The sequence below is a fragment of the Balaenoptera acutorostrata genome, chromosome 10 (assembly GCF_949987535.1).
Source record: "Balaenoptera acutorostrata chromosome 10, mBalAcu1.1, whole genome shotgun sequence".
NCBI classification, from domain to species: Eukaryota; Metazoa; Chordata; class Mammalia; order Artiodactyla; family Balaenopteridae; genus Balaenoptera; species Balaenoptera acutorostrata.
Genome location: NC_080073.1, coordinates 71,252,257 through 71,266,782, shown reverse-complemented (window position 1 = coordinate 71,266,782; position 14,526 = coordinate 71,252,257). Strand labels below are relative to the sequence as shown.

Here is a 14,526-nt window from a genome sequence, read left to right as displayed (position 1 = left end):
AGAGCAATGGGAACCACAAGGGGATTTTTTTAAAGGTTAAAGGCTGCAAGACATAGGCTAGTTGGGATGCTGAAGGAACTGAGAAGGCTCTCTAAATAATCTGAATCCCTTAGGCTACAGTTTAAGCCAATAATCACTAGCACTATTCCTCGGTTCTCTTGGAAAGCTGATTTGAGAATGAAAATAAGTTATGGGAAGTAAAGATTTAAAAAAGGTAGAACTTAGGATATGTAATCAACAGAAACATTTGTTTCAAGACTCAGAAATTATAAATCACATGAAGAATTCAATTCAGTTTTCTGATTACAAAAATTCCACAGTTAATTTCATGTAACAAAACATGGTGTCTGCTAGGACTTGTGTTGGGAGAGGTAACAATGCACTGCTCACATTCAGGGCTGCTTCTGCTTCTTCCAGCGCAGGTCTAGCCGCCTCGAGCTTGGTCTCAGCTATTACTTTTTCACTATCAATTTCATCCACTATTTTTTGGGCTTTGTCTTTTACTTCCTGCACTTCATTTTTCACTTTGGCTGAAGCCTGAGCACTTACTGTGACTTCTGCTAATACCTGTTAAATTGAGAAAACATATGAGGGTAAATAGAAACCTTTCCAGCACAATTTACAGATTTGAGTAGTGAGAGAATATTTATTCAATATAATGTAAAACAAGAATAAGAGCAAATTTATTCCCCATCTAAGTTGTCTATATTTTAAGGTGTATTAAAGTAACTCCTTTGAGCAGTCTTGCAGTCTTCTATTTCCTAAGCTTCTCTCAGGCATGAACTATATAAATAAATATTTTAAGCTTTCAGAAAAATGATATTTCTACTCTATGTAATTTCTAGAAATTTAAAACTATTTAACGTCAGTGCAATAGAATAAGGTCAGAAGTCATATTAAGCCTCGTGTAATAACAAAAAAAATAGCTAATATTTATTGAGTGCCTACCATATGTCATATGCTAAATGTCTCTCCTATGTTATCTCTCTCATTTCAGTAACTGGCTAAGGGTCAAGACAAGTATCCATTCTTAACTGACTCTCAGTGAGTGAAAGCTGAAAGCGGTCTGAGACTGGGGGGAGGAGTTGTAGATAAAGGAGCAGCACACATATATCCCTATCACCTTGGGAGGTGTATCTCTAAAAAAACAAACAAACTCAACCAACTCTTCTTTTTATCTTTTTCCTTCCTCGACACAAACTTCAGATGGGACTTGGGTTATCCCAGAAACCTAGAGCATGCAGGGAACTTAAAGAGAAGACCAAATACAACTTGCAGTCAAGCAGAAATTTCCTAAACAGATGACAGAAAGCAAGAGAGACAGACAGAACCAGGGAAGAAAAAAATAGTCTTAGACCAAGTAGAGGATATAATAGTTTAGGTATGTCTTGGTATAAGTTAAACAAAAATATATGGGCTTCCCTGGTGGCTCAGTGGTTGAGAATCTGCCTGCCAATGCAGGGGACACGGGTTCGAGCCCTGGTCTGGGAAGATCCCACATGCCGCGGAGCAACTAGGCCCGTGAGCCACAACTACTGAGCCTGCGCGTCTGGAGCCTGTGCTCCGCAACGGGAGAGGCCGCGATAGTGAGAGGCCCGCGCACCGCGATGAAGAGTGGCCCCTACTTGCCGCAACTAGAGAAAGCCCTTGCACAGAAACAAAGACCTAACACAGCCAAAAATTAAAAAATTTAAAAAAAAAAATCTAATGGTCTTTGTAAACATTATCTTACCAGAAATAGTCTGTAGGCTTATACCCTGTTTACTTTTTAATAACGTTTTTAAACAATGCTTTTTTTTAATATGGAAAAATATTCCTCACAGTAGTGATAAAATAAGTGCCAACTCACTTCATCTGCTTTTACAGATGCCACTGCCAATTCCTTCTCCTTGACTGCAAGATCCTGAGAGAGTTTTGCAACAGATTCACTTGCCTCCATCAGCTTATCAAGACCTTTACAAACACACACATATACACTGAGTATATGACTATCCCCTCATCAAACATTTATTCAATATTTACTACTTATAAGGCACCATAATTTGTACTATAACAAACACAAAATAATCATGGACAAAATGCTTTAAAAATATACATATTTTAGGAGCAACAATACTGACCATATTTCTGAGAGTTTCATCAGGAAATGAAGAAAATAGCTCTGACTGAAGAATATCATCTAGTTACATTTAAGGGAAAGTCACATTGCTATAATGAGTAAGCTGAATTTAGCCAGGGAACTTATTTGACAAACTTATGCTTTCCTTGGCTTTGTAACTATCATTGTTTTGCCTTTGAATCATATTGCAGCTGACATGACAAATGAGACAGATAATATATTAACGTTTTTTTGTGGTTCTCTGCTATAAAAATGAAAATAACTGCTAAAACTTCTGCAACTGGCTCTGAGAATCTCAGTGCTCTAGTGAAAAATAACTGGTTAACTAAAGTCTCACATTCCGACTGGGCTCTAGATGGAGGTGTGTTGGTAAACATTTAGCATCAGGGTCTGGGGTGAGGGCACTTATTTGTATGGTTTCCAGTTTCTGTGGTGTAAATACTCTCACCATGTCTGATTTCAAGCTACCAAGAGGTTCTCAGTAACACACCATTATATAATATTTCTACCACACAGATAGAATAGAAATAATAGTGTTCCTCAAGAACATTAATAAGAGTAAAATAAAGTAAAAATAACTAAGAAGTAATGAGTTTTGAGTATTTATTGCCCTCACTTTTAACATAATTAAATTGTAAGTTAATTAATTTTTAATAAAGCCTGCGTTAGCAACCAGATCATAAAATTCCTAATTTAATCATCAGTTCTCATGAGCCAGTGCCAAGTAGCTTCAGCACACCCCTGAGTCTAGAGCATCATATAGACAAGCTTCAAGAAGGTGAGCCATTAGAAAGACAACAGCAGAAAGTTTCTCTCATAGGGTTCTTATCACCATAACTTCACAGACCTTTATGCTTTGTGACCACGTTCTGTGTAGACGTGAAAAGACAGCACTAAGGTGTTTTGGATTATTTGGGCCAAATGCTTGCTGCACATAAAATCCGTCCCCACTTACACTTTTCCTGCTTATGTTACATATACTAGACACTCATAAAATCATTGCTCACGTAAACTCTCTTCTTGGTTTTATTTGTTCGTTTTTGTTTCTGTTTTGTCTTTTTCTTTGTTAGAAATTTGAGAAGCATTAACACGGCAAAGTTCACACAAATTGAGAGAAATTGTAATGAAACCAAAAACTGAAATTGTGGTGTTCCTAAGAGCTGGCTTTTCCCCATCTGCAAGCAGCAACTCAGCGACTGTGGTGACTCGCTGACCAACAGGGTGGACCCAAAGTTGAAGGAGTTGAATAAAATGGTTCTGGAAGAAAAACAGCCCACCTCTATCACAGCAGCCATAAATAAAATGTGTTAACTATAATATAGAGAACTGTCTTCCCTTATAGCTGGTGAAATCAGTTTTACTACTTTACAGTCAGTGTCATTTGTATATGTGTGTACACAGTGGTCACATACATGGTATATACGAACAGAACAGATTCTTTTTTTTTTAATTTTTATTTTATATTGGAGTATAGTTGATTTACAATGTTGTGCTAGTTTCAGTAGTACAGCAAAGTGATTTAGTTATACATATACATATATCTATTCTTTTGCTGATTCTTTTCCCATAAAGGTTATTACAGAGTATTGAGTAGAGTTCCCTGTGCTATATACAGTAGGTCCTTGTTGATTATTTTATATCTAGTAGTGTGTATATGTTAATCCCAACCTCCTAATTTATCCCTCCCCTCCATCTCTTTCCCCTTTGGTGACCGTAGGTTTGTTTTCTAAATCTGTGAGTCTATTTCTGTTTTGTAAATAGATTCATTTGTATCATTTTTTAGATTCCACATGTAAGTGATATTATATGATATTTTTCTTTCTCTGTCTGACTTGCTTCGCTTTGTATGATAGTCTCTAGGTCCATCCATGTTGCTGCAAAAGGCATTATTTCGTTCTTGTTTATGGCTGAGTATAGATTCTTTTTTTTAATTATCATGTAACATTATATTAGTTTAAGGTGGACATCATAATGATTTGATATATGTATGTATTGCAAAATGATCACCTCAATAAATTTAGTTAACATCCATTAAAAAAAAAAAAAACAGTCCACCTCTGTTTAGATTTTTTCTGCCCGGAGTTTCTTGACAGGTCAAAAGACCCATAAGGGTATCCCTCAAAATAATCTATTACTAACAAGAAAATCAATATTTTGTTTTCAAATACAACAATATCCACCAAACAAAATATTGGGATCCCTATCAGACAAGCCCTAAAAGATAAGATTCTGTTCCACTTACCAATATTCATACGTTCAGCTTGTTCATTAATACATTTCACCTTTTCAGCATAAATGTTTTTATAACCATTTATAAATGAGAGGTAAGACTTGGGAGTCACGTGTGCTCTTCGGCGGTATCTGAAAGTAGAAAAGAAAAAAGATCTTCATCTCTATCATTCTGACATACTCTCCTAAAATGTCAATAGAGACGCTCTTCTCACTGTGAAATCAGTGTAATTCTGGAGAGTGATTCACTAGCAAGAGGGCAGGCATTGTGAATAGAAACCTAGAGGTGAGGCGGAAAGAATACTAAATCTCTAACTGATGTTTTGACTTGACCCTATGCCCATTCTGGGCTTCTGTTTCCTCATCTGGAAAATTGAGAAAAGAATCACTGCCCTACACCTCCCAGAATTTTGTGAAAATCAAAAAATAAGACAGCTTATGTAAACACACTTTGTAAACTTTAAAATTCTGTACAAATATTAGGGATAAGTGGTTGAAATGAACTTGTGCTGAGATCCTTTTTCATTCACCTGGTATTTGCTACACACCTCTTCTCTGCTAGAAACCCAGCTGAGTAGGCTTACAAAGGTGAAAACCAACCTCTCCCCTAAATGGCTGGATAGTCCTTGAAATCAGGCACACTCGATTCAAACATTCAACTCACTATGGGCTTTAGTATAATAATTACATTTAACAATAGAAATAAATAAAAGGAATAATTTTATACAGGAGAAACTCAAGTCAAAGAAGAGACCTTCACATACTATAAAATTATATTTTTATATTAAATTAAATTTATTTTATATTAAAATTTCACTTTTGGAGTTCTGAAGATTTTTAACATTAAAAAAATTTTTAAGGACTTTGGCATATATATGACTATTTTTAAAGCATTATATAAATATTGCTTTCAGAATAAACTTCTACAACCTAAGAGGATATGAAAACTTTGGAAAATACACCAAAATTTAAAAAAATAAAGATGTAGGTTTTTGTAGCTCCACAGTTGATGGTAGTAGGGGTGGAGTTCAAGTTAAGTAGAAAGAAAATCTTCCCAGCAGAGAGGATTAATACACACGGATTTACCAAGAGAATCTGGGAGATTATCTAGAATTATTTAAGAGGATGGTCCAAGTATGGATTTAAATAAAAAAAACGATACAGGATAAACAAACTTGTGAGATAGGAACCCCCGCCCCCCTGGAAAATCAATTAAAGTGTTACCCAGACTCTCTATGCAGAAAAATAGGCCTAGTCTTTCTGGGAGGTTCTGCACTCCCTAAAGCCTCTGCATTAACCCTAAGGAAGAAGCCCACTGTTCTAGAGACCCAGGGTGGCCCATCTTTATTCAGAGCAATAGTACGCAGTGACTATCACACTTTGGGAAAAAATGCTATATTCTTAAACTGCCAACACCAGCTTTCACATCATGAACACCATTTCTGCTTTTACGGACTGGACTCTTCTGCAGTCAATTAAAATTTAGCTTCATAATTATTTCGCATGAAAACATGGATAAGATTAAATGATGCAAACACAAAACCTAAATGTTCCCTTAGCATAAGGCAATAATGAAACTTTAGAAGAGTGGACTTCTTTAATCAAAATAAATAATGCACTTGAATAAGAAACTAATTTTAAACAGTTTATAATGAATTATTTTAAGTCATTTCCAAAAAAAATTAAATTAAGCAAATGAAATAAAATGATTCATTAAGCGTCTGTTACTTTGCGGTCTGGAGGGAAAGAGATACTAGTTAATTTTTAAATCTCACTTACTTATCATCGTTTCTATACATAATCACTAGAACATCAAAGCAAGGAAAAATATCTAAGTGCAGCTGGGATTTTGTGCTCAATCACTATGACGAGTCTCTTACTGGATGTTACATTTAATTCCTCTTTGGAGTGAACTTTGTGTTTCTGTAGTTATCGTGCTTATGTAATGTCACTTACCTTTGGAAGTAACTTTCACAGCTCTCTGAAACCATGTCGTGAAAGAGGCCCATTGTTTCTACAACTTGTCTTTTGGTGTCACTAGAGCAGACGATGCTATAGCCTGAAATGAAATAGGAGGACACCGCAACCAGAGCCTCCTTCGGCCAGCGACTGAACCAGTCCATGGTGCAGCCTGATATCAAGCCAGGAAATTTCAAAGAGCGGGCACGGAACTTCTCACCAACCTATCGACAGAAAAGTCAAAAAGCATTAGAAACACGAAAGGATTGTAAGTCAGCCAGAGGGACATTTATATATCCTGAGCCAATAGTATATGACACCACAAATTTTTTTCCAGGAACCTTCTTGGGCTGCATTAATATGTAAATTAAGTGTCCAGATGAAAGGAAGTAATATTTCTAGACCATGAAAGGCCTGGACACTAGGGCACATGAGAACAGCAGAAGGAACGGGAGGTGTTTGGTCTAAAAAGGAAACGACTTAGGGAGTCTGCAAAAACTTTCTCCAAATATCTGAAGAGCTATATGTGGGAGAGGGATCGGGTTCATTTTACAGGACAAATAGAATCACAGGGAAGGGACTTCCTTGGTTAAGAATCCACCTGCCAACGCAGGGGACATGGGTTTGAGCCCTGGTCCGGGAAGATCCACATGCCACGGAGCAACTAAGCCCGTGCGCCACAACTACTGAGCCTGCGCTCTAGAGCCTGCGAGCCACAACTGAGCCCACACGCCACAGCTACCGAAGCCCGGGCGCCTAGAGCCTGCACTGCACAACAAGAGAAGCCACCGCAATGAGAAGCCCGCACACCGCAACGAAGAGTAGCCCCCGCTCGCCACAACTAGAGAAAGCCCAGGCACAGTAGCAACAAAGACCCAATGCAGCCAAAAATAAATAAATAAATGAATAAAAAAAAGAAGAAGAAGAATCACAGGGGAAAAGACAAAAACAAAATTCCACTGTTTGTAAAGAAGAACTTTCTGGCTATCAGACTATCTAAAAATTAAGCAAGTCGCCCTATAAGTTAGTGAGATACCTTCCCTTCCCCCCAAGAGCAGAGCTGCCCAATAGAACTTTCTGTGATGATGGAAATGTTCTTTATGTGTGCTTTCCAGTATGGTAGCCACTAGCCACAGGTAGCTATTGAGCACTTGAAATGCAGCTAGTGGGACTGAGAAATTGGATTTTTATTTTTAATTTATTTTAACTGAGCACAATTTAAATGGATAGACATGGCTAATGGTTACTATACTGGACAGCACATTCAATCCTACGTCAGGGACATTCTAGACAGTATGTCTATATTGGAGATAGAGCTGAACAAGACTACATCACCAAATCCCTTACAAATCAAATAATCTCTGTCTCTAGGTAATGAAAGTTCTAGGCTAGGCAATAATCACTGATAAGATGAATATTTTAAATTTTCACACTTTGGCATGAGATTTTGGTCAGTGAAGATTGGTGTTAGTAAAGAGTTGATTTTAATTCAATGTAACAAGTGTTCAGTTCTGACAAATCTCATCAGAGAAAGTACATTCAAAGAACTAAGTATATTCAAAGAAGTAACTCCTCCTACATAGAAATAAATAAAATAAAAACTCACTGGAGAAAAGCAGAGAACAACATGCAAGTTCTTCCTTGATCTTGAAATGAAGTATTCATACAGATTATCAAAGGTGGGAGGATGGCGAGGTAGCTCCCTCTTCATCACTGATATCAGCCCTTGGGTGATTTCATCCATTTCATCTCGTGCAAACAAACTGGAGATCTTTGAGGAATAGACAAGAGAGTGTTCAGTACTTTAAGAGTTCCCAACAGCCAATGCACTGCCGAAGTCTGGTCCTTCTGCTCCCCTACCCTCACATGTTACCTCTTTTCATATTTTTTCCTGCATCTCCACAATCAAATCTCTAGTTTGTCAGCGATTACAAGAGTGCAACTTTTTATTCAGCAGCTCAATCAGGAGCAAATTATGTTTCCTTTGGCTCAAACAGCTTATTACCAAAAAGCCATCTCCTCTATCATTCCAATCATCTCTTTAAATGTCCAGTGATGCCCTCTGTTCTGACTCACAGTCAGTCTCAACTCTGGTTCCAAAGTAGTTAACTAGATCATGCACCAGTAAGCATCAATACACACCACTGTGAAAGGAAGAGAGTTCACACGGCAGGTCTGATCTTGAGAAGGGTGTGCTTGCAGGGCTGGCCCTTGCCTGGCATCTGGGAACTGGGTTTTTGGAATGTCTCCTCCATTACTAATTGATAAGGTTGTTCCACTGTACCTAGACTATTTATACAAACATTGGGATAGATGGTGAACATCTGCTTTCCTTCTGGGAGTCTGGAATTTTGGCAGTTGTGGCTAGGCAGAGAATGACTACACAACCACCTCCCGAGAAGACCTTGAATTCAGAGTCTCATATGGGCTTCCCAAAACAGAAACAGCACATGTGTTTCTGCACTTCACTTCATGTGGACAGAAAACACATTCTGTATGGACCCTTTAGTGAGACCATAGTAAGCATGCACATGGATTTCCCCAGACTCCCCCGATGTGTCTTTTTCTTTACTGATCCAGCTGTGAATCCTTACTGTGTTGCTGTAATAAATCTTAGCCATAAGTCCAACTATGCTGAGTCCTGTGTATACTACTAATGAAGTACCAGCATGTGGGTGGTCACAGAAGTGCTGATACAAGTGGTGTCAGCAGTGGTGACACAAACATCTACTTACTTACAGTTAGTGGAACTCTTTCAACCATTCTATACTCCTGGTTATTAGATAGATAGATAGATAACTTTGCTTCTCCTAAAATAAATTATAGGATCAAACTGAAGATTGAAGAGACAAATAAGGAACCATATTTAAAATGGAAGAAAGCATATAAAATATCTGGAGATGAACAGCATTAATTTCAGAGAAACTTCAAAAAATCTATTGAACCTTATACGTTAATCATTTCTAAAATGAAAAATGTGTGCTAAATGGCCTCACTTCTGAAGGGTTGCTGCTTTTTCTATTCGGATTTACATTTTTAAAATACAAGCTCTTTCTCTACTTTTGAGACATACCTCCCCTGAAGATAGCAGGTTGTTGAGATATTCTAGAAATGCCTCATCTTTTATTTCATTGTCAGTAAAGATAAAAGTGATGCCTTTGCCATCAGCACCAGCAACTTTGTACAAAGTTTTTAAATCCTCTGTTAGGTTGCTCACATTATAAGACCTAAAAAGAGAAGTGGCAGGAAGTTTTAAATTAAAAATATATATATATATATATAAAATCATAATTTATTTCAAAACACAATATAATCCATGATAATTAGAGCATAATCTGCACCTGCTCCAATAGATACTAAGTAACAGTGCCTGCTAGAAAACACAGAGCTAAATAGCTATATGTTACCACTCTACATAAACAGGTTTTATTTAGTTTGAGAAGTGAGAAATGGGGAATTTACCAGAAGTGGCTCAGGAACAATAACTGGGAACAGGGAAATGAACTTTTATTCTCCACAATTGAACAGTCCTCAGTAACAGACTTTTTTGCCCAAGTGAATATATGTATAATATTTAAAACTAATCTGAAATTTCGGTGAGCTTAGACTGGTGAGAAAATCAAGATAAATTACAAATAAAATTAATGATGAATTACATAAAGTGGTAATTTGCACATCTTACTAAATGGCTAGATTCAGAGAAAGCCCTCAGAAAAAGATGCATTATGCAATGTGATATAAATAATAGAAGTGTTACAATTATGTGGTTACAGATTATGAAAAGAGAAGATCTTGGTCTTTTGTTTTTTTTGTTTACTCTGTTTCCTGCAAAAGGAATGTGTTACCAGAAACGATGTGATGTGTAAAAATAAAGCAGACATTTTCTTAAGTGTTGCATATAAAGCCGAGTGGGTAGATCGATGAAAGGGATTATAAAGACACCCTTATTTGAAGGAGGTTTCACAGTGCAGGTAATAGGGAGTTTTGTGTAAGCCATAGGGTCTAGTGGAAAGATCATGGGCATTGAAACCAGAAAGACCAGGGTTCAAATCCCTGCTCTGCAGCTTTAGAAAAGTTCCTTCACATTTGTCAGCTTGTTTCCTCATCTGCAAAATGAAGATAATTACCTATTTGTAAAGGTTTTTGTGGGCATTAGACATGATGTAGCATACGTACATTTAAATGAATAAATAGCCTATTTTTAAACTAGGAGTGCCTTAGAAGTCCTTCTGGGTGGCACTTTAGTTAAAAATCTTGTAGACCTTGGCAAAAGGAATGCCATCAAAAAGAGACCATATGTCCTGTCAAATAATTCCCAAGGGGGAGAATTCATTGAAATGGGGAACTGGTAAGTTAATTTGCTGAGAAGTAGCTGCACCTACGAGAGGAACACAGCCCACATCCTTCCTCAGAGGTGGTGTGGTCTGGTGCTGTTAGGGTTACCCTCTCACTGACCAGTCAGTTAAGTCACAGCCATTTTGCTCATTTTTAAAAATTAAACTGACTGTTAGGTAATTGCTTTTGCAATATATAGACATAGTCACAGCACACCCCTCTCTAGGTCCTGACCTCTCTCGCTTCTTTCTTTCATAGCTAAGCTTCTTGAGGAGTTTCTAAACTTATTATCTCTGCTTCTTCACCTCCTTAACGCAATGTGGCTTCTGCCCCCATCCAATGCACTGAAAGTTTTGAAACATTAGTTGCCACTTTTCATGCTTTAATTGAATCCACAGTTTCAGGCTAATTCTCTACTTCCTGGGTTTCTGGAAACCACTCCAGGTTTCCTCCTCTGTCTTGACTCCTCACTCACTCCCCCTTGCATTATTATACCCAGCACTTCTATCTCTAGGAGTATACTCAGATATGTACAAAAATATTCATAACAGCTATATTTGCAAAAAGAAAACCCCACAAATGTTTATCAACAGTATAATGGATAAACAAATTGTGGTAATATGTGGTAAAATGGAAGGTTCCACAGCAATAAAAATGAACAAACTAGTGCTACATGCAGCATCATGGATGAATCTCACAAACAGTGCAAGCAACAGAAACTGGACACAAAAGAGTAAATCCCATATGATTTGACTGACATAAAGCTAAAACATAGGCAAAATCGATCAATGGGCTTAGAAATCAGAATATTGTTCCCGTTGGGAGGGTAGTGACTGGGACAGGACCCTGAGGGGTACTTCTGGGTGCTAGTGATGTTTTATTTCTTTATCTGTGAGCTAACTACATAGGTGTACTTACTTTTTGACACCCATGATTTGTGTACATTTCTTTATGTATGTTACACTCAAATACAAAGTTTACTTGAAAAAGAAATACACCTAATTGTAAATTTTTAAGTAAACATTTTACTCCAGTGAAATTAACCATAGAAAAAAACATACCGGCGAGTTTCATTTTATCTTACCTGGTTAATGTTATCTGGAATATTTGATACCCAGCTATAAAAGAAGCCAATCTTGAAAGACTTTGTTTTCCCGAACCACCGACGCCCACCAGCAATGCATTTCCACATGATGTTCGGATTATTCGTGAAATCTGTTTTGAAACAAAATAGTATATATTTGAAAATAGAATTCAACTGTTTACATTTGCTTGCACTAAATGGGTCCAAGGTTTGACCACATGCTTCTAGACTACATTAGACTTTTTCCTTTAATGCAAAAGGTTTCATATTGATTTATTCAATTCCAGTTCTTTCCTTGCCCATCTATATTTACATCATGAAAAAGAGAGCAAATTGGCTTTCCCATCTCCTATTTCAAAACTATTTTCCCTGTGTGTGTGTGTGTGTGTGTGTAATTTTATTATTTTCAGACTCAGTGGATAATGGAACTGCTCTTCCCAATCTGTAGAAAGAAGTTTAGAATTGTTTGCTTATTATCATCAGTCTAACACACTGACTTATGTAGACACCTAGCTCTACAACAAATACTACCTCTATCATATCTCTGCCAATGAAAAATTTTTTAAAGTACCAAAATTCTACTTAAAATGGGGCAGGAAGACATTTGTAGAAAAAAAACTTAGGGAAACAGACTTTAGCCTTGTGTTGCTTTTCTATGGTTGATTCCTTCAGGGAGGATAAGGCTCAAATTGTGGCTCGAATCTTATGCAGGCCAATTGCAGACATTGCTAAAAAGCTGCCTTTTACATTAATGTCACTGATGAGGAAGAAAGTCTAGACAGATCACTAAATTCATTATCACTAGTACACAATTTTTTTTAATTCAAGTTTTACAGATGGCAGACACCTTGGTATGTATCAATTCTATTATATTTTAAATATGTTAATCACTTATGTGGTTTTACACCTAGAACAGGGTTCCAGGCCCCCAAGATCTAGCCACAGTAGGTACTCAATAATTACTTGTTGAATAGATGAATGTGAAACAATCCTAGAGCACCTGGAAATTCACTAGTTTTGTAGAAGATGATTCTGTAATAAACACAGAGTTAACTGCCTCCTCTTCATGAAACCTCCCTATCCTACTTTGTTGGAGAAACCCCTTTTTTGATCTACAAATTATACAAATAAACAACTCCTTTCTGCAGCCCTTCAGACTTGGATCAAGCCATGCTCCTTTTCTGGTGCTGCCTCTAGTTGGTTTCTATTTTTTAATCAGTCCTATACACCCATCCACCTTTCCCCTTTCCCCATCAGTTTGCCCATAATCTGTAAGCCAATCATGAAATTGACATTTTTTAAAGCATCAACTTTTCCTCCATGGGGAGCAGGATTCCCATCACATCAAAATGTAATTTGAGGAGGGAATATTTTTTTCATAGGGTTCTCCAGGTTACTGTCTAGGAAAGTAAAACTCTTTGACTCAGCGAGTCAAAAGCTCTGAACACAAAACCCATCAGTTTGCCCTTGAAAAACATTTGCTTTCATGTAGGCGGATTCAAATAAGCGGTTTCTGATTAAGCCTTTGTTTTGTGAGACAGTGAACTGACTCAACCTATAGACTCTCTTCTATACACTACCCGATACTATATATTTATTCTCTGAAACAGTTTATCTGTGAAATTTACCAAGCTTTTATATGATCTATTTATATCAGTAAACAGTCAATAGTTAGAACCTTAATAAGATGAGTCATTGCATCTTTAAAAAACACCAGATCAAGAGATGTTCCTCTAATGATATCATTGAACTGTCTCTGGTAAAACTGGAGTTTTTCAGACAGAAATTCAAAGGATGGTACCTATGGGTGGGGGGGAGAGAGAAAAAAATAATATTTAAGATGCAAAATTTAGGAAAGCAGCAATTGTAAAGACATTCAAAAGTAATTCTAAAAAAAAATGCTTTAAACCTTACAGATTTCCAAAAATTTGTCATGGATTAGCCGACTTTTAGTTATTTCCATTTTCAGAGGTCTGAAACCTAACTGGTTGGTTTCCAGTATGAAGTCATTCCTGACCTCTTCCTTCAAGAACCCTAGCACTTGGGAAAACTGGACAGCTACATGTGAAAGAATGAAATTAGAACACTTCCTAACACCATACACAAAAATAAACTCAAAATGGGTTAAAGACCTAAATGTAAGGCCAGACACTATAAAACTCTTAGAGGAAAACATAGGCAGAACACTCTATGACATAAATCACAGCAAGATTCTTGTTGACCCACCTCCTAGAGAAATGGAAATAAAAACAAAAATAAACAAATGAGACCTAATGAAACTCTTTTGCACAGCAAAGGAAACCATAAACAAGATGAAAAGACAACCCTCAGAATGGGAGAAAATATTTGCAAATGTAGCAACTGACAAAGGATCAATCTCCAAAATATACAAGCAGCTCATGTAGTTCAATATCAAAAAAACAAACAACCCAATCCAAAAATGGGCAGAAGACCTAAATAGACATTTCTCCAAAGAAGATATATAGATTGCCAACAAACACATGAAAGGATGCTCAACATCACTAATCATTAGAGAAATGCAAATCAAAACTACAATGAGGTATCATCTCACACCAGTCAGAATGGCCATCATCAAAAAATCTACAAACAATAAATGCTGGAGAGGGTGTGGAGAAAAGGTAACCCTCTTGCACTGTTGGTGGGAATGTAAATTGATACAGCCACTATGGAGAACAGTATGGAGGTTCCTTAAAAAACTAAAAATAGAACTACCATACGACCCAGCAATCCCACTCCTGGGCATATACCCTGACAAAACCATAATTCAAAAAGAGTCATG

At 37.0% G+C, this 14,526-nt stretch overlaps 1 protein-coding gene across 1 annotated transcript in view; it reads right to left on the bottom strand.

The window, feature by feature from the left end:
* DNAH8 (dynein axonemal heavy chain 8) overlaps positions 1-14,526 on the bottom strand; it is a 337,653-nt gene that overhangs the window by 137,347 nt on the left and 185,780 nt on the right. Inside the window, exons 61-68 of the mRNA XM_057555266.1 lie at positions 13,405-13,527; positions 11,727-11,857; positions 9,381-9,534; positions 7,914-8,078; positions 6,305-6,531; positions 4,362-4,480; positions 1,850-1,953; positions 391-567 (exon numbers count right to left, since the gene is read on the bottom strand). Coding sequence (XP_057411249.1) covers positions 391-567; positions 1,850-1,953; positions 4,362-4,480; positions 6,305-6,531; positions 7,914-8,078; positions 9,381-9,534; positions 11,727-11,857; positions 13,405-13,527 — 1,200 coding nt within the window. The remainder of the gene's footprint in view (positions 1-390; positions 568-1,849; positions 1,954-4,361; positions 4,481-6,304; positions 6,532-7,913; positions 8,079-9,380; positions 9,535-11,726; positions 11,858-13,404; positions 13,528-14,526) is intronic.